Consider the following 20454-nt stretch of genomic DNA (forward strand, 5'->3'; position numbering starts at 1 on the left):
GCGTTAAGACAGCGCACACGAAAGCACGGCCATCTCAGGTCGCTAAGTCATTGCACCCACCACAGATTACCTAGAAGATAGAGTACGCGGGCCGCCTATACGCTCAGCCAGCACTGACAGCCATGGCTGGGCTAGAGGAGAATACACACACTGATCTACCCGGTCCCTACTACCCCCTCCCCTTGATCGCTTGGGAAGACGGTGTGTATCAAGCCACCATCTTTCTCGGCTTATCCTCACACCTATGGCATACGGCGCGTAGGAACTTATCGCATTTCGACTTTATACGGAATATGATGGCGAAAGGGTATTGCTGCTATGCTTCGGCGACTGTGCTCTCTGTCACGCGATTTGAGAGGTGTATTCGCAAGCAGCTGCATTAATTCAACCACTTGACCATCTCTGTCCACGGCAGTTCCAATTTATTGCCCCGGTATTCCTTCGCAGCGGCAGTGAAAGTTCGTTATATTGGAATAGTGCATAAACAGATTTCGTCATATTAAGGTTCAAAATACATGGTGTTCTAGGATAAGAAGTTATAGAAAATTAAATACTTTGTTATGTTGAGGTTTAACACATGCAAACTGTTGCACCAAAACAAAGAAGTGATCTTTACATTGTATTTTACCAGTAATAATGATTAAAAAACATACACAGCGCATGGAATTTACCAGCTTGAACTTTTGTTTTGCTACAACTTTTATTAGCTATCCAGTCGAAAAACTATTTTGCTTCGAGATATCGATATTCTAATGGTGAAGCATGCAAAATGTGTCAGGAGTATAACACTGCTGTAGTGTGCTCTGTTTTACCTTTTCTTGAAACCCACTTTAATTCTCAAAACCCACGTTAGATTAAACAAATTCGAGTTAGAACTACATAGCCTTCATACATTTTAACAATCATCTGGCTCTTCTAGGCATGCTTGCAACTAAGGCGAGTGGTGAAGAGCAGTCTTGCACGGCAATCCGTGGCTGAAAAAACGCAACGTAACATGCTATGATTGATAGCTGAAACACAACAACCATTTTGACAAACTTCAATGCGATTTTTAAAGGGGAGCTTTCTCCAACTCTATCACGGGGTCTGGGTGTATATAAATATATATATATATATATATATTTGTGATATAAACAACTTTGGTCACTGGGTATGTACCATTCCTGTCCAATCCCCCAAAATGGATGTGCAATAAGCAAGGGGCATCGAGCCTTAAATGTGCGAATATTATGAATATCCATGGAATGTTCCTAAATTTCTGCTGGACATCCCAATGTTACAATTGAAAGTCCAAAAGACACAGATGTCTACTTGCATTTTACATCCTATGTCACTTAGGAGACGGCCTAGACATCTTATGTTCACTGGCCATTCACTGAATATCCATGGTTACTTGGACATTGATCTTTTGACCCGATGACTGTGGGTCAAAGACGTGAGAGGTCAACATCAGCAAGGAAATGGAAACCTGTAGCCCAGTGAGAAAGCAAGGACTAAAGCGAGTAGCAGATCTTGACAACTGTAACCACAAAGATTACTTGATTGGCGCTAGCTTCCAAGCCGGTGTGACAGATTTGTGTTGCAATTCTTTGTACGTGCACCTCTCATCAAGCATTCTTCCCTCGACAAACGCATATCCGACTTAATGTTAGAATCTAAACGACACAAAGTTTCTTCGAGTTAGCGAGGCAATAGCAGTGGTGTATGGCGCCTCATCATTATACACTACTGCTCTTACCTCGCTAACTCAAACAATCTGTGTCATTTAGATTCTAACATTGAGTTGGATCTGCGTTTTAACACGAAAGTGTTTTATGCCGGGGTCCACCAAGACTTCACTGACGTATTTCCGTCACGGAAATACGTCATAGAACATAATACAAAGAAAGAAACCAGAAGAAAAAGTTCCACAAACATGCAAAATTTGGAAATCGAACCCACGACCTCTCGGTCCGCGACGATAGATCGCCGAGCGTTTAACCCATTGCGCCACAAACGCATTTGCAGAGAGCTACACAGACGCGCCTTATATATCTATCACTCCTCCGTGTACCCGCGCTCTTGCTCGGGGCGGTGCCGCCGCCTACGAGCAGAAAAGAGAAGTACTGCATTATGACACTAACGCGCACCGACAGTGAACGCTTCGGTGGTCTCAGCACTACGACGCCTCGATGCCAGCATTCGAAGGGACGCTGGCATCAAGAAGCACTACCAACGCCACCTAGGTGGCGTTCACCGTACTCAGCACAGCGGAGCGTGGCCTCCGCAATTAGCTCTGAAAATGTTTCTGAAGTTGATCGCGGAGGCTGCAATTACGACGCGCTGTACGCGCTGATTTGACTCGGTGACGATTCAGTTACGTGCTTTGTCTTGCGCGTTGTATTAGTGTGTCAGTTACGTGCTTCGTCTTTCACGTTGTGCTAGCGTGTGCAGCGTAGTGCAGCTTCCATATGCACGACGGTTGCTCATGGTCATCGACGTTGGTAGTCGTGATGGAGGAGACGTGCCACCAGGCGTCAGCGTGGGTGCATCAACGCCTAAGGGCGCTTTAGCCACAAAACACCAATAGACATTATATATCAATGTGCAATAAACATTACACTACTTCTGTGAAGACACGTTTCACTTTCGTGTTCTATACCGATTCCTATATAAGAGAGATCAACCACATTTTTTCTTTGTTACAGTTGCTGTGGCATAACTCAAGAGATCAAGGATCAACAGGCTCATGCAAAACTATAGTCTCTCTTTGTGGAACAGCCAGGAGACAACAGAAAGGCACTAAAATGCTATCGCTTGCACGGTGAAGGTGATGTCCTCACTCTAATCGCAGTACTTGCAAGACTGGTCATCTTGACTGGACACACAGTGTAGCCCACTGTTAAAGGGAACACATGCAAGTCATGTAGTACAGTAACACCCAGCGATTCAAGAGTTGCTACAAAGGAAAGTTCACCCATGTCCTTTGATGTTGAGTTTCCATTAAAAGTGGACTCGCTGGTCACACAGCTCTGCGATATTCCATCATTGAAGATCGAGCGTTACGAGTGCCAATTAGTGTAACACACGGACATTTGAAGGCGTATCCACTTCACCTGCAAGACATGCCATTGCAGTTTTCTTTTTTTTTTCGAGGCACTGTCAAGATATGAATGTTCTGCATTTGCTTTTGCACAGGATTGATGCATGCTTGTTTACTGGAATAAAAGTATGACAGGAACATGTTCAAAATGCTTTATTTTGTGCACATTTTTCCACTATTCCACATGTGCTATTAACAGATTGCACATCATTAGTACTTAAAACCAGGAACACGAAACACATACACAACTACACTAACTTTTTTTATTACATTATGTACATGAAATATAAAATAATCTTATGTACAAAAAAAGCAGGACTTTCATGCAGACCTGCTTCGTCATGATCAGGGTGGTAGCGGTAGAAACGTTCCACGTGTCTGCTTGTGTGCGCGGAAGCTCGCGTCAATTTAGCTGAACATACAAGTAAATACATTAGGAAAATAAAATACAATAAAAGAGAACGACAGAAAGACAAAAAGGGTAGAAGAAACAACGTGGGCTCGTCTAGTAACACATGTGGTGGGCATATATTTCAATAAACAAGTCCGCACTTTCGGTCACTGCATCGATGCCTCTCGGAGGTACTCGTCTGCAAAGAATAAATGGGTACACCTGCATGTAACTTCAAGTGTCTCTCCCAGCAAGCAGTGCGCCTGGGCCACTGCACAGGCTGGTTACTTGAAAAGTGTGTAACATGCGGTCTTTGAGCAATGACTTGTTCAGTGAACAACATGCAACCATGCATTCACCATGCTTATAACAATGACCACAGTGTCCCACAGTCGTATACAAAAAGGGGGCCGCCTCTGTAGCTACGAGCAACTTCTGGCGCTTCATTGCTTTGCTTGAAAGTTGGTCATATTTGTGTACATGATTGTTTCTTTGAGCAGCTCGTAGTTGCATGTTTACCAGTGAGCAAAGATGTCAATTGCTAAGGCAAAGTTGCAATAAGGCTGCTGCAAGAGCTTCAGGGCCACTGACTTGTACAGTGCAAATCGAATGAGCTGGCAAGATTGGGTTACATGTCCTCACCACACCAAAAAAATGGGTTTTTAGCGCAAGCCACTTGTACTGTTTAGGTCGCCAAGTTAGTCCCATGAATATGTTAGTGTTTGCTGCTTAGCTTCTTTACAGTTTAGTGAATAACAGCTTAAGGTTTATTGAAGAAGCATGTTATGGCTGCCAGCTCATTGTCAAGCACATGTATGCAAAATGGCTTGCAGTTGCCAGCACGAACGCCTGCAGTACTCAACAGAGTGATCGCAAATACGTTCAGTGTGCAGGTCCGGTTTCACAAATAGTTGGGGCCCCCAAATAGCAGTTCTTGCAAAAAGAAAACAAGGTTTCCAGGACATTCCATCAGAAATGCTTGCAACAACAGAAAGTCGCAAGACTTTCCATCAGAAATGCTCACTACAACAGGCAGCTGCGTTACTTTCTGTTGGAAATGCTTGCAACATGAAGTTGCAGACTTTCCTTCAGAAGTGCATGCAACAGGAAGTACAAAAATTCCCGTCACCAGCTCGACAGGAAGACAAGGCTTTCCATCACAAGACATGCAGCGTGCACGGTGGTTCACGTCATACTGGCTCGGCCAGCGCGCGTGCATCTTCTGCAAGACTAGACATGCCACATAACAAGCAAGAACATGAATGCGAGGCACACAGGCAGCAGGCTCTAAAAGCAGTGAAATGAGAAGAGAAAGCATTCATGAGTGCAAGGTTTGGCAAGCTAGCGAGCATATGCAGATGCTTCGCACCGGTTATTGCTTTACCTGCAGTGGTTAAGATGCGACAAATAAGCTGCGAGAGTTTCGACAATGCTCAATGATGTCAGCAGCGCAAGCCACAAGGCGCTGCATGCATGTTATGTTCGGCAACCCCGCACTTTTTCTGCATTTCCATCTGACAAAGGAGGAACAGGAGAGAAAACACCACAAAAGACATTACTTTCTTTTTTTTCCGTTTTTTTTAAAGGTTATAAGCAGAATACACAAATCATGTTCGGAAAGAATGAATGGAGCATGCTAAGTCTCCGAATGAATTGTCCAAGCCAACGTGCCTTAGCTAAGATGATTGAAATTAATAATTCAGTGCATGGGACTGAAACAAGCAATAGGAAAAAAAAGTGTGGGACTAGAATTTCACGTCGAGAATGCACTTCCGCGAGTACAGTAAGATATAACCATGCTTTCAGGTGCATGCGTCAAAGACAGCGAAAAAGAAGCTGAGTCGCTTCACGTTGCTCAAGCTACTATTATTCAAGCACTTTCCGACAAGTGCTGTACCGTCAACACAAAAGCACCACCTGCACCATTGCACTGTTTAATGTGTTTACCTTTTAAAAAAAGACGGTTCAAGTTATACGGTCTTTTACAATATGCACTGGAAACGGCTACTTGCAAAAAAAAAAAAGAATATGTTCCATAGCAAACATATGCATGGGTTTACGAACTGCCTCAGAGTTCATGCCATAACGAGAAACAACAAAAACTTGGAAATGAAATGCCTCCATCACAACAGCTGGCCACATCCACAAGCTTTTATGAATTGCCTGAAGCTAACATGTATGCGCACGGCGTCATCACGGTTCCATTTGCTTGGCGCTTACTTCCTCATAGAAGCCGCAAAGGAAATGAAGGACATGCACAAAATGTGAAGCAGTTGCACAGGGACCCAGGTGCTTTTGTTCGAGGCTGCGGACATCGTCACCAGAATGCACAGACGCAACTTCTCAGCACAAGCGGCAAATTGTGCGAGCGATTATACTTTGCGCTAAAAGCAAGCTTGACAGCGACACACAATCTGTTTGCACTGCTTTGCCATTATGCAAGGAGTTGTGCATATTTAGCGGACTGCAAGGCCAACACAATGCTTGAAAGGGGAGACATTCAGTGCCACCACCAAACGTCAAGACGGGTAGACAAAGCCATAGCTCTACGAAGCAATGACCATGCTGTTTATCAGACTTAGTGGCCGGCTTGCCTTGTCAGCGAGTAGCTCCATGCAACTCCCCAATGCTGAAGGCAAAGACTAAAGGCAACTGGATTTACTAATAACCTAGTGCCCTAGGGCTGTGTTTCATGTCCTTATGAGCACAATGTGTCAAGGTTCGCTTAGACATGTCGATTCCATGCAAAATTCAATGCAAGTCAAAACGCACAGGCCAGAGGACTGGTCCTCAGTCCCGATGTCTAAGTGAGTGATGGAAACATCCTGCTGAGACTGGGTTCACCCGCAGTTCTGTGCAGTCCATTTCAGCTGTCGGTGAGCTGCCTTCAGGCCGAGCTGTCCTGTATTTCGATAACACGAGTGGAGGCAAGCAGTCGCCCTGTGCCAATGGGCAAGATGGATGCCGGTGCCATGCAGCAACTTTGGCTATCAGTCAGTCTTGTCCAGACTCGCCTGCACTGCTATGTCTGCCGCACTACCTCAATGTGCTATAATCGCGCAGCAGCGGATCTCTTCACGAACAGTTAAAGCAAGAGTAGTAGTTGCAGGGCAAAGCAGTTATCACTCAGTGCTGACGCTGAGCTCGGACACTGGGACGGCCAGTTCGTACTTGTCCTTGGTGGGCACGATTGGCCGGCAGGGTGTGTAGCCATAGCCGCTCATCTGCTGCTGCTGCTGGCTGGCGCAGAGGCTGTCCGAGAGCTGCTGGGTCTCCTCAGCGACCGAGGCCTCCCGCTGCTGTCGCTCCGAGATGGCCTCGAGCACAAGCTCCACGTCGCCGAGCAGCGGCCGCCGCTGGGGGTCACTGGCCCAGCAGTGCTCCATTAGCCGCCAGCAGTCATCGTCAAACTGGGGCAGCCGCTCGGGCCGAGCACCTGCGTGCACAAGTCTTCGTTAGTGCAAGCTCACAATGGCAGACTTAATGTCTCAGAGATACTTCTGGGGGCTGCGAGAGATGATAGTTCTAGCCGAGCATCGCTTCACTCGCATCTCATGCACTCATGCATTCATGCATCACAGCACGTCTCTCAGAAACACGAGCGATGCACAGTCGGCTTGACTGTAAAATGATGAAGAAACCTACTAGACCGATAGTCACGCTCTGCTCAATCAGCTCTGTAGCAAAGCCAGGGTAGCATTGCACCTTCAACTGCATGCATGAGCGTCGCACACATGGTGTGCAAAATTGTCTATATACATCAGTCTGAGCAGAGTGGACTGTAAAGGCTCAGCTCATACTCTACAACGTAGAAGAGAGCTACAGATCAACTTCGACCATCTTGAATTCTCACAATGCACACCAAAATCCAAAAGAGCTTTCTACATTTTACTATATTGCACTATGTACCTGTCCATATACTTGCAGCACCACCCAGCCCTTTCCTGTATGACAGACTAACTTAGCCCTTGCTTGAAATTTGAACCGACCTTTCCGGACACAGGACCACAGCTGATCCTTGGTCTGGCACTGCTCAAAGACGTAGGGCAGCTTGACGTGTCCCGCGCAGATGTACCAGAAGAGGATGCCAAAGGCGTACGTGTCAACGCTGTTGTCGTAGCGACCCGTGAACAGCTCAGGAGCCATGTGGATGGGAGTGCCGACGATGCTGCCGGACATCATCGCCTCCGGCTTGCAGAAGCCTAGGTCTGTCAGCTTTGCTCTGTTCGCTCTGTCCAGCTGCCGGCAGAAATGGTCATGGGTCACTCACGGACACTGGAACGCAATGCCTGTTGTCACAAATCAGTCACCACCGATATAAAGCAATCGGAGGCTGTGTCTGCAGTAGGGCAACAGGTAGCTTTACTGTCCAGTGTACATAGGTCACATTACGTGTAGCTAAATACAGAATATAGGTACTTGAATCTTAGCTAAACATTCTGCACATGTCCAATAATGTTGGCTGTCACACACGTTCACAACAGGAAACTTATTTGTTGCCAAATAAAGTGTGGTGGTTGTTGCATTCTGCTTTCATATCTTGCGGACCTTGGAGAAACAATTTGGCAAGCTACCACTTGTCACGTTTACGAGAAACTGTCCAAGCCGTGCAGTGTTTTCAGATAAGCGTCTAATTGGTGTATATTATATTTTGAATTATTGATATCGAACTATTTTGCAATCCATTTCGAGTCTGATATACCTGGGAACAACTTCAAACATTTATAGCAGCCCAAATATGCAATAAAAACTTGCAACTTAGCTTTTCTATCATATTTATCTAAATTGGATGCATCTGAGCCACTGTCACAGATATAAGTCATGAAGCTGCATCACAATAAATACAATAAAATCTAAATTTGAAATCTTAATTCGAATTGATGGATAATTATCACTGAACTGCTCTATTGGTCCCAGCGAAGTCATACAGTAAAACCTCGATAACTCGAACTCGGTTAATTCGAAGCATTTGGGCGGTCGCGTCATTTTCAATGCAAATTCTACCGGATAATCTGAATGGCCCGCGCGGCTGTTAGGTCAGGGCGCTCCGTACAGTCGCCAACCGATTTTCCGAGCTCGAGGGGACTGAAAAATAGTCCGAAAAACTCGTTCCGCCGAAAAAAAATTAGTGCGGCATAAAAAAAACTAATAATGCCCTGCCCCATACTACGCTCTGAGGGGATCGACTTGCTTGTATTTGCGCAGCAGTGACGTCTCCGTGTACAGTCGACACGAACGTCACCGCGTTGACGATCTCCGCCAACGGAGTTCGTCATGGAGATCGAAGAAACGAGCTTCGTGCCGCTTAGCTCTCGCGAAGACACAGGAGGTAGCGCTGATCACCGAGACATGGGTCTCCGAGACGCCTGCTCAGTGTACACGCCACGTTCAAAATAGCAACCGAAAGTTTAGAGTAAAAAAAAAAAAAACTAACTGAATTAACAAGCGTGGTGTCAGTGCGCACAAGCAAACATGAATGGATCACACCCGATGACCGCAGACAACCACGGTCAAAACGCTGGCGCGAACGAGCGCGGCCGCCGCAGCGAGCTGACGGTTTGTGTGGTCTGTCGCTTCAACGGCAACTGAGCGGCGAAAGCACAGCGCATACAAAGGTCAGAGCCGGCTGGAGATCGCTTTCAAGATACGGTGCGCGCGAGAACCCGCTCCGGTGCTAAGTACGCAGTTAGAAGAGTAGAGGTCGCCTCCCCCCCACGTGGGAGATTGCAGGCCCCTTGCGCGTGGTCGGTTGCAGGTTACGCATTTGGGGCCGCAGCACAGTGTCGCCCCATACCACACAGCCTTTCGCGCGACTTTGCGCTCCGCCGTGCATTCGCTCTCCATGAAAGTACGCGTCTCCTGCACGCTGTCACTCGCACATACGATGCCCGGCGATGATTTTATCGCCCTTGCACTCTATGGAACCTCACAACGGCGACGGCAGAAATCCGCTTGTAGTGTCCATATAATTACAATCGCAATAAAAAACATCCCACAATAAATGGTTACAGCGATAGTGCTGAGCGCATATACTAGAAAGAAAACGAAAAAGTGCAGTACTCTGGAGCGTTTTGTCAGCCAAGGAAGAGCGGGCATGGCCTCCGAGACTGCATGATGGCACGAGGTCTCTATTGATGGGAGCGACTAAATCCCCACCAGAACACACCAGTGTTGCCAGATCTCGTCTTGTGCGGTTCCCTAGATTTGCGAGGTGGAGATTTCCCTAGTGAAGTCACGCGACTGCGTGCTGCGCTCGCCTCCCCCGCCTCGTACGTGCGTGCGCCAGATTTCAACGTGTGTGCACGCAGGAGATGAACGTGGGCGCAAGGTTTACACTTGCAGCTTATTCTGAAGAGAAATGAAACTGTTTCATTTATTCATGAGAAATATAAGTTAGCACGTGTTACGACGGGGTAAGTGCTATGACCAGTCGAGGCCAGCTATAGGCGACTGGTCATGGCCGTCTGGTGTTGAGCGATCGGGCCGTGACGAGACGCTCTCTCGACTCGTTCTTAACGCATTTTATGCGGTGACAAACGCGCTGACGATCTACAGGTGCATTGCAATAGTCGATTTACGTTTTCGACCTGCCACGCGGACTTCCCGTAGCTTTAACCGGCAACAGCTCACAGGTTCAAAAAACGGAAAGATCATGTTTCTAACGTGACTTTTTGGAATCATGAGGTTAGTGGGCGCACAGATGTGAACGAACAGATTGCGCAATTTGAGAACACACACGGAGCCTGAACCTTTACCGCGGAGCGACCTAAATTTCTTGTCAAATAAACACACACACAGGTTAATGCGAATAACCGATTCCTTATCGCGCACAATCGACCACTTACATACACAAAAAGGGTCAACAATCGTCGCCACCAAGACGATTCATCCAAATGATCGCATATGCCACACAAGACATCAGGCATCGCCGAAGATGAAGTTGTTGACAGTCCTAACAATCTCCCCGTAAATTCATGTGAGCGCTCGCGAGATAACGCAATCCTGGCTAAAACAAACAAACACAGAAATTATTATAAACAGAACAATGCGCATAGGCGGGTCCATCATTAATCATATGGGCAGCAGCGAAAAAATTCGCACAGCGAGGTTCACTTCGCCTGTTCAACTGGTCGACTTGACTAGGGAATTTCAGGCTCCATTCTGGGTACATAAAAGAGCTAGTTTTGGTGAGCAGCCCAGAGTTGCCAGCATGGTGTTTTCTATACCGCTAACCTTGAGCGATGTTGCGGTCGGTATTTAGTCTCGCGCTCTATTGATAGCGTGCGCCTTCCAATCTTGGAGGCTATACAGCGAGCCACTGGAATCCAAGCCAGTGCGAAATCCAACATGACGGCCTCCAAGATTGGGTAGCGTGGCTCGGAAAGAGCAATTTAGTCCGGAAAATCGAACTTTGGGGTCTCAATTCGTCCAAAAAATTGGGTGCGAAAATGCAAGAACTCAATGGGAACCCTGGCAGTGCATTTTTGAAGTCCGGAATATCCAGCAAGTCCATACTTTTTGGAGTCAAGCACCCCCACGCCCACTTTCGCAGCAGTTATAGATTCCGTGAACACCGTCCGCAACTTCGTTGAGTGCAGTGCGGGGTGATATTTGTATGCTAACTGTTGTGAGCCAGCTGGAGAGCATGGCACTAGGGGCGGCGAACTACCGCGCCAAGTAACCCCTGCATCAGTGATTACTTCAAGTAATCTTTCTAAGACATGGAAAATAAAGGTGATTTCTTTTTGTGGCAAGTTCTTGCTTGTTTTCTTTTATTTTTATTCATTTCGGTTAATTCTAAAATCCACTTAATTCGAAGAATTCTCGTAGCCCGGCAACCTTCGAATTATCGAGGTTTTACTGTATGTATTCGAATAGAGAAAAAGTACCACAAATTCGAACTCCAAAAACCATGCAACGGTTATTTCGAACAAAATTTCTCACTCCCATGGACTGCTTTTCGGACAAACCTGAACCAAAGGCGAAGGCTTGATACCTCGCTAGCTACCGTAATGTTGCATGCCATTAGAATGACGAGGAAAGAGGTGCAGGGAACCAAGACTGAACTGGAGCGAGCAGTCCTCCTTTCTCATCTGGCTTAAAAGGAGCAGGAAAGAGCGCCCTAGTGCACGTTTGATCACTTTACGTTACCGCGCCCGCTCACCTAGGCCCCCCCTCCTACCCCTATTATGGAACGGGTTCGGCAAGTTCAATCACGTCATCTCCAACATAGGGAACGTGGGAGGATGGCGCACATCAAGCCACCATGCTTCTCAACTCACCCTTGCACACTTTACCCCGCACCAACAGCAAACAATGCGCAATCTTATTACACTTGGACTTTATACGAAACCTAGTATTGTTCCAGCACATATCGTCTTGCGCTGATGGGGGAAAGATAACACTTTGTCAGTGCGAGCCCAGTGACGATTTTGGCTTTGCACGTTGTACCGCACAATTTATCGAGCGCTATATTTAAAGGGGCTCTCCTTAGTTCGAGCTCTGTTTTATTCAAATAAATTTCTGGTCCCCTTGGAGTTCGAATTAACGAGATTTTGTATGTACTAATGAAGTGCTTTCCCTAGGAGTGGACAGCCTTGTAACAATCACATCAACACTGTGCAGCAACCATTAAACATCTGCTGCATGCACAGCGCCGTGGAATGAGGACACAGCGTACTCTCGGAGGAGGTCGAAATTGGCGTCTTGTTAGGGTAGGCGATGAATGCTGGAGCCTCAGAGTGGTGCTAACAGTTTGTCGAAGCTTGAAGAACATAGTGTGTCTCACCGACACTCTGGCATAGACTGTTCAAATTTGAATTTCTTCAAACTGTAGTATTTACTACACTGCTCTCCAAGCTGCCAGAACAAATATACGTACTAGTATGGCACGTACACCCTGAATTGACTGATTAAGCAAAAAGCTCATGCTATCTCGTGATGCATGCTTACCAGGACGTTTTTGAGTTTGATGTCTCTGTGCACGAGGCCTTGGCTGTGAAGAAACCGGATGCCTTGAACAACATCCAGCGCGACCTGCAAGTGATAGAAGTTGTTTTATCATACTGCACAACCGTTACAATCTGCCCTAAGCAGTGCACAACATAACCACTATACGTACTCAGTAATTTTCAAGTATGAGAAAGGAACACTTAAATAAGAACGCTTGCATCCAATACAGCGTACGAACGCCAGCATCCAATAAAGCATACGACGCGCCAAAACGGCAGCTGGATCCGATGCGTTTTGCCATGCCGTAGTGCTACAAAAGTAGGAGACACGCGGTACGATTTGACATCCAACATGATGTCCAACGCGGCGGAGCTGAGGTGTCTTGCCAATCCGGCACTACGAAACGGCAAAACGCCTCGGACCCACCTGCTGTGTCGGCGCATCAGATGCTGTATCAGACACTGAATCGTAGCATGTGTCTGCTTTAAGACGTAGCCATGCAAAAAAAAGAAAAGGAAAAAAGACCGGTCAGAATTTTGAACGTACCCCCAAACTTTGTGCAAATGTTTTAAGAAAAAAAGTGCGATGATTATGCGACTAAATACGGTAACACTATCAGTTATAAAGACCACATTTCTTTGAGCTTGAAATTTTCTGATGGTTCTTATTGAAAGTGCATTAGACAAACTTTTTAAAGCGGCGTATGTTATAATGAACACTTCAAACCCGGTCGTGGGAAACAGAGGGCACACGTGAAGTTCTGAAGCAGGAAAGTGGGAATGAACTGGGCACGTGGCAGTGCACACCTCACTCCAGTGCAACTATGATGAAAATATGATAATGAAGCAATTTTGGCTCCACCTTCAGCTTTGTTATAGCAAGCCTTTACTGTAAACAAGCTCTGTCTCTATCTCACCCTGAGCCTGGCTGGCCAGTTGAGCCCTGTTCGCAAGGCTGTGTAGAGGTCCCGCTGCATGCGGTCCATGACAAGCAGCACGGCGGGCGTGGTACCGCCAGCGTAGTTGTGGTCGATGACAGACCCCCGGATCTGTACAATGCGGTCATGGTCGGGCACACTGCGTGTGTAGAAAAACTCCATGGCCAGGTCATTCCAGTGCTTGTCATCGGGCGGCACCACTGACTTGACAGCGCATGGAGACCGCCCACCCCAGGGTTCACTCGAATACACCACGCCGTACTGGCCCCGGCCCAGTTCACGCCCTAGCTGAGGCATCCCGTAAAGGATCTCGTCCCGCAAAGATGTGCTCTCCAGAGCACAGCGGGCCAGGCGCGGTGCATGCAGTTTTCGTACCTGTAATGAGTTGGCATGGTGGCATGGTTTTGTAAGGCAAGGGTTCAAGCGCCACAGGCTAAAGTCATCTAGGGGCCACTCAGACAAGCGCTCTAAGTTAGATCTAAAACAATAATACCTGGCCTGACAACCCTGTTATTGCGATGACACAACTACAAAGAGCTCACATGTCATGGACAGAGGATTAAACAGTGGGCGGTAACAACTGAGTTCAACGAAAAGCGCCGATAAACATGACTTCAACAGATGCCACGAAATATGGATGAAGCACTCGTAGCAGCTGCCACTGCACCATTAAGAAAAAGAAAACTAATGATATTAGCAAATAAAAAACTAGTAGTACTCGTGTAACCGTAACCAAAGGCTAAAGTAGAAAGCTTTAGCATAGCATCATGTGAGCATGACACCAGCAGGTCACAGAACAGAAGCTCATTGTAAGAAAAGCTGTGTATGCAAAAGAAACTTACAACTCTACAGTAATAGCAGCAATGCTCACAGCATAGTTGCTAGTCATTGGATCAAAAGAATTAATTCGCGATTGGCCATCCTGTGCATTCTAGAAGCAGCAATCGAGGCAATTTGAGAATATGTTACGTAACATTATGCATGTGTGACAATGAGGGACCCATCATGCTAGCTGCTACACTTATGTAACCGCAACCTACCACTGCTTGTATGTTTTTTGCAAAAGTGAAATCGTAGTATATAATAAAGGCAACATTCAGAAAGAAATTCACCATGACAAACGAAAGACATGTGGCAGCAGCTTGATGCGCAATCCACTGCAGTGATTTGTAAACATTTTGCTAACAAAAATGAGCCTACAGATCAAAGCCTACCTTGATCCTCTGCGTCTCTGTACGCTCAAGGCGGCCGGAGTGGACGGCCTCCAGCTGTCGCATGGCAGCTTGAAACTGCTCGTGCGAGGACCGCAGTCGCTCACGGAACTGGGCACAGATGCAGCGCGCCAGCCGCCACTCGCTCAGCGACTCTAGCATATCCGCAGCCACCCTCTGGCGCCACTCCGCGTCGATCCGTGGTGGAGCACGCCCTGGTAGTGTCTGCACAAGCTGCACAGGCAATGAAAACATACACTGATGCAGCTGAATTCAGTATTGTCGCACGTTGGTTTTCACCTTTCCTTAAAAGCTTTGTTTTCTTCCAAATTTTGTGCCCGTTTGCGACTTGCAAATGCCTGCCAATGTGTTCCAATTCATCTTTATTATTAGTCTCCAGATTTCCTGGCTAGTGAACAAGAGTTTGTGATTGGTAGACAGTCTCTTGAAGTAGGGAAAGAGACTGCCTATCTAGGCAATGCAGTCACAGGAGTACTGGGAATGAAGTTCTCAATCAGATGCACAATTCATGTACATCATTAGGTGGCAAGGCAATGCAGTCACAGGAGTACTGGGAATGAAGTTCTCAATCAGATGCACAATTCATGTACATCATTAGGTGGCACACATCATCTTGGTACTGAAACGCACATTAGTGGGGCATAGTAATGAAATTTTTTTCTAAATATATTGAAATGCACCTGCTCATAAGTTGCGAGAGCCACTGAAATAGACTGACCTGCTTCATTTTCTCCCAGAGGACCCAGAGGAGCGAAGAGCTTGTCTTCACGGTAACCTCCACCTGTGAATGAAAATGCAGAGCATGAGAGTGGTACTAAGCTGCACAATGCTGCCAACAACATGTAATAGTTCGAACAGAGGAAAAGTGGGAGTAAGGAAAGAAAACAAGAAAGGAAAGAGATAATGGCAACACTGATAACGGCAGAGAACATGCCGATCACGGAGTGGGAGGACGCACAATATAAAACATGGCAACCAATGACGATTGATATGGTCAAGCCTGCCCATTGCAAGAGGAGTGTATACTGTGCCCTTTCTTTGAGTAATTAGACCCCACAGTTTCAATGTCCATGAAAGAATGCACCTGAGGCTTCACTTTAGGGTCAATCGCTGCTCCCAAAATTTTTTTACAACCTTTCTAGGTACATGAAGTAAGAATCACAGCAACATTTATCGTATTTGCTCGTGTAAGACCTCCACTCTTCTCAATTGTGGCAGGCTCCAGTGTTTGGTGAAACTTTCTTGTTTTCAAATCTCTCACTTCAAAAGTGTGAGGTGTGGATCTTACAAGAAGCAGGTTTTACACAAGTAAGAAATTCCACTTCTCTAATCAGTATTCAAGGTCAGTGCTAACCTGGTAGGCCGCATTGAGAATTTGCTTGAGAGCATTGCTGGCTTGCATACAGTCATCTTCTTTGCAGACGCCTTCCAGACTCGCTAGGCACCTCTCCAGAGTTCCTGCACAATGAATGTAGGGGGAAGTGACACTTTCATTAAGAACCAGCAGACTGGCAAAATTAAGAAAGTCACAAACTCTTCTAAAGATTGCACACCATGAAAGGTGTGCAGAATACCAATGAGCTTTTACACGGTTATGAAGACTACACTCTGTAGCGAAACACCGAGAGCAGTTTCGAGGTTTTTGTGCGAAGAAATGCAGTGGTATTGCATAGCACCAGTTCCTTATCCGATTATTTTATGCAGTGTTGAACCAGTTGTCATCTCTCACAAATCTAATATTGCACATGAGAGTGCAAAGCAAGTGTGCCACTGTTCTACTCAGTGCTTTTGGGCAGATGTTGACGCATGCTCACGTAAGTTGTGAAAGAATTATGACCGCATCCAAGACACAGTAGCATATGACTGGCATATGAGACAAGCATCACAAATGCGCCACTTCAACTACGTACATTCACATGGCAGTGGCACGGAGAGTGTGCTCACCCACAAAGCTCTCACGAAGGCAGTTCATAGAGCCGACAAGCTTCTCGGCAACGGCTGCATTGAGCATTCCCAGCACGAGGTCCTGAATTTGGGATGTGCACATCTGGAGGACGCTGGCTGTTGGTGGGGCAGCCTGCTCACCTTCATCCACTATGACACCTAGAATGAAAAAACATTGCCCTAGGATTAACACCAGAACTAACCCACAGATAGGCAGCAGCCTGCTTTCTTCCAGATTATCACAAAGGCATATATTTCGCATAATTTGCACATGTTTAAGTCTCACCAATAGCAGCAATTTACCGGTACACTCTAAGACAAACTTCTCAACTTACTTCTTGGATGACCTTAATATTACAGAATCTTCATTAAGTTGCCATAGGGCCAGTGAATTGCTGTCAATGAACACACATTCTTGAAGCACATCTTGTTTGTCTTGGATGGAGTCCACACTATACTTCGATCTGCTTTGCTGTCCATGCTATGATGTGTCTAGGCTGAGCAGATATTAATGCTGCGAGAATTCAAATTGTTCCTTGACAAGCTAATGTGTACTGCTTCGCAACTCTCGTTTGATGAAGCCAAAGCATGAGCTTTCTTGTGGTGACTATTTGAGGCCTTTAGAACTGCCACATGCCCTAAAGTACAGTCGAACCTCAAATATAACAAGCTCGCATCTGACATGAAATTATCTTTGTTACAGCTGATATCTGTTATAAGCATAAATTGATTACATGATACTGGCAAAAGAAATTCAAGATTTACATAATTATATTTGATGATTAGCCATGTTGTAATTTGTTATATCTTTTTATTACATCCAGGTTCTTCGATATAACTGTACTTTGATACATCAGATACTTTGTTATATCCACATTCGTCATATCAAAATTTGACTGTACTTTATCATATCCAATAGCTCATATCCATGTTGAAGTTCAACTGTAGCTCTCACAAGGCAGTGCCAAGTTGTAAACACCTTGATATAACAGCCCCAATCCACTTGCCTTCGAAGTGGTACTCGGCCGCTCGCTGGAGTACCTCACCGCGCAGGTTCTCGATGGCACCCACAATGAGCTGCCGGATCTCCTCCTGCTTGTGGCTGGCCACCTCCATGAGCGCGTGGTAGAGTCCCGTCTCCTGCTTGCGCGCATATGCCAGCCGCTTGGGCGTGATCATCATGTCCCGTGTCATGTCGAACGCCGTCAGGATGAACGTTCGCAGGCAGTGCAAGTGCGTGGTGTTGAGCAGCGATGCAGCACTCACCAGCAGAGACTGAAGAGCGCTCCTTACGAACAGGCAGACATTGCTGCATGGGAAAGAGAAGGCAAGAAATTCCATCAGAGCGATGCAAGTTTGCTGGCCCTTATCACAGCCATAATGAAATGGAAAGCTAGGTTGAGGTGTACTCAACATGCTTTCTAAACAGAGTGCCTTAAGGGAAAAAGCTGATCAGCTTGGATACTATTGCTCAAGTTTTATAGATTCAGTCAATTTTTCTTACAATGAACATATAAAAAGATTTAGATTTTAAAGGTTCCTTTATGTTCATCTTAACATACTCTGCTCTATGTACAAGGCAACGAGGAACAATTACTAATAACTCCTCTAAATTCTCAATAATTATATCGACTGGAAAGCATACGCATGGCCTGAACTGTTGAAGCACTGACTAGGATGCTGGTTTTGGTTGCACCAACACTGGCATGACATTCAGATGGCCACTAGGATATTTCTTTTTTTCGTTTAATGCTTAGACTCCCTTTAAAAGGTGCATGAAAGGAACCTTAAGGTCTGCTGGTTTTATGAAAGGTTCAGCATAAACAGTCAACTTCACAGCAGTACAACGAACATCAAGAGTTGGCTGTTGTGCTAGTTGGTACGTGAACCAGCTGGACTTAGACAAGGGTCCCAAGACTTCCCAGCTTGTATTTTGGTGAAGCAGCGCACTTGGAAAAAAATGAAAAAAAAAAAAAATGTTCACACTAACATGACTGATGAGGACAGAGAACTAGTCTTACTGTTATTTGCTCTGAAGAACATCCCCTTCACATGTTTTCGAAATTGACTGACATACTGACAGGAAAAGTAGCACAGCAACAGGTGCAGAAAGAAGACATGCATAGGAATAACATTGAGGGACCAAAGAACTAAGAAGCCACATGGTCACTGCTCAAACATCTAGTGCTGCAGCAAAACAAGAATGTGTGCAACTAGGAGAAAAAAAGATACACAGGCTTTGCCAGTTTGCCCTTGTAAGTGCTTAAGGCACTCGCATTCTTACAAATATAGCTCTCGCGACATTTTTTTTGCACCACATAACTAGTGCACGAGAGCTTCTAGTCTATTCATCTTTCCGTACCTCTGGGTTACTCACAGGAATTCATGCTCTAAATTTGCATGCAAGACACTGAGCATATGTGCTACAAGAAAGACCATGTATAAGGAGTCAGAGACACAGACCAAGTTATCTTGGCAAGACTCCAGATGTAGGTGCTGCATTCATCCATCTAAAGAGGGTTGAGATCAGAAGCGAAGGAAGAGAATAGAAGCACATTGAGGACAGTACATAGAGCACACCACAACGACCAAACGAATCACAAAAGCACGTTTCAGACAACACCTACACCTTTTAAACAAATGCCATGTTAGTCATTACCAAACTTTTTGGGACATGTTAGAAGGGTTGACAAGCCAAGCTTTGCCAAAGCTACAAAATTCAAAACCTTCGTGGACTTTTCTTTCTTCCTTTTTTTTTTTTCAGGTGAGAGGGCATTGTGAATGTCCAAATGATGAGTGTGCATGTTTTGATTGTCCCCATTTGCAAGGAAAGTCATTTGAACTGCCTTTTTGTGAAATAAACCTAGAGCAAATGTTGGAGCAAGTGTTGATGACAATGGTAGCACCCTGCTTTTGTACCAGTTAATGTACGAGTATCAGGTGCTGATAAATAGAGTTTTGCTCAATTTCCCTGAAACTAAAAGGTTTACGAACCACCAGGCATGATCGTAGCAATTTGTGATAAGCTGATTCAGGTGCTACAGCAACAATAACAAGGAATTACAATTTGATTGATCCATGGTGATCATTCTCAAAGATACACTGGGGCTATGAGAAACGCCATAGTGAAGGGCTCCAAATTTATGCTCCTAAATTAGCATTTTCGCATGACACCCTGTTGTGTCGGTGTACAACCGGCTGAGGGCAGGGCTAACGGTCAGGCATCCTGACTGGACTTGACGAGGAATAAAGTTAAGGCAAGAGACTACAGGCAGAAAAGAGTGGTTGTTTATTCCAGTGAATGCTTATCTCTGGTGGGGGGGCATGAAGCAACCTGAGGCAGCCATGCATGCAGACAGACTAAGAAGGTGGCATTAGCTATCATTGGCATGCTGCACATGAGTACCCATTGCCTGGTTACAACACTTGAAGCCAGAGGGTGCAATGTAGCACCTCAATCAAACCACGGCCACTACTGCCAGGAATCGAACCTCTGACCTCGTGCTCAGCAGAACATTATAGCCGTTTAGCAAACCCTAGGCCACTGAACACATTCTCTTTATTGTACATGTGTTTGCAAAAGTCTCAATCTTTAGCATGGACTGGCGGGCAAGGCTGCTTGGCCACCTACTCACCAGGCAAAGTCATCGAAGTTCTCGACGAGCTCGGAGCTGGGAGAGCACCCATTGGAGCACCTCATGTTGGGCCTCCGCCGGTCGTGGTGCCGCTGTTTCTCTGGAAAGTGCTTGGAGAGGAAGCCCAGGTTGCACAGCTGCTGTTGTGCCGTCACAGGCAGGGTGATCACGGACTTTGGGGCTTCCTCCTGCACAGTGGAGAGACACGAAGTGCGAAAGGTGTCAAATGTGCTCCAGGCAGGTTGCAGAGTGATGAACGGATGTCATACGGTTATTCAAAG

General features: G+C 46.0%; 1 protein-coding gene across 6 annotated transcripts in view; it reads right to left on the bottom strand.

Moving 5' to 3' along the window:
• Window positions 1–3218: 3218 nt before the first annotated feature.
• Window positions 3219–20454, bottom strand: part of LOC119461317 (dual serine/threonine and tyrosine protein kinase) — a 77803-nt gene continuing 60567 nt past the window's right edge. Inside the window, exons 7-18 of one of the 6 annotated variants that reach the window (XM_037722575.2) lie at window positions 20174–20361; window positions 17546–17847; window positions 16539–16697; window positions 15949–16052; window positions 15313–15375; window positions 14577–14807; window positions 13342–13737; window positions 12426–12509; window positions 7463–7712; window positions 6645–6909; window positions 4858–4987; window positions 3219–3672 (exon numbers count right to left, since the gene is read on the bottom strand). In XM_037722575.2, coding sequence (XP_037578503.1) covers window positions 4867–4987; window positions 6645–6909; window positions 7463–7712; window positions 12426–12509; window positions 13342–13737; window positions 14577–14807; window positions 15313–15375; window positions 15949–16052; window positions 16539–16697; window positions 17546–17847; window positions 20174–20361 — 2163 coding nt within the window. In that variant the 3' untranslated portion in view covers window positions 3219–3672; window positions 4858–4866. Of the gene's footprint in view, window positions 4988–6245; window positions 6910–7462; window positions 7749–12425; window positions 12510–13341; window positions 13738–14576; window positions 14808–15312; window positions 15376–15948; window positions 16053–16538; window positions 16698–17545; window positions 17848–20173; window positions 20362–20454 lie in introns of those variants that run through there. The other 5 variants (XR_007468358.1, XM_037722579.2, XM_037722576.2 and 2 more) reach the window with 5 other exon arrangements.

Source organism: Dermacentor silvarum, chromosome 8 (assembly GCF_013339745.2).
Source record: "Dermacentor silvarum isolate Dsil-2018 chromosome 8, BIME_Dsil_1.4, whole genome shotgun sequence".
Classification (NCBI taxonomy): Eukaryota; Metazoa; Arthropoda; class Arachnida; order Ixodida; family Ixodidae; genus Dermacentor; species Dermacentor silvarum.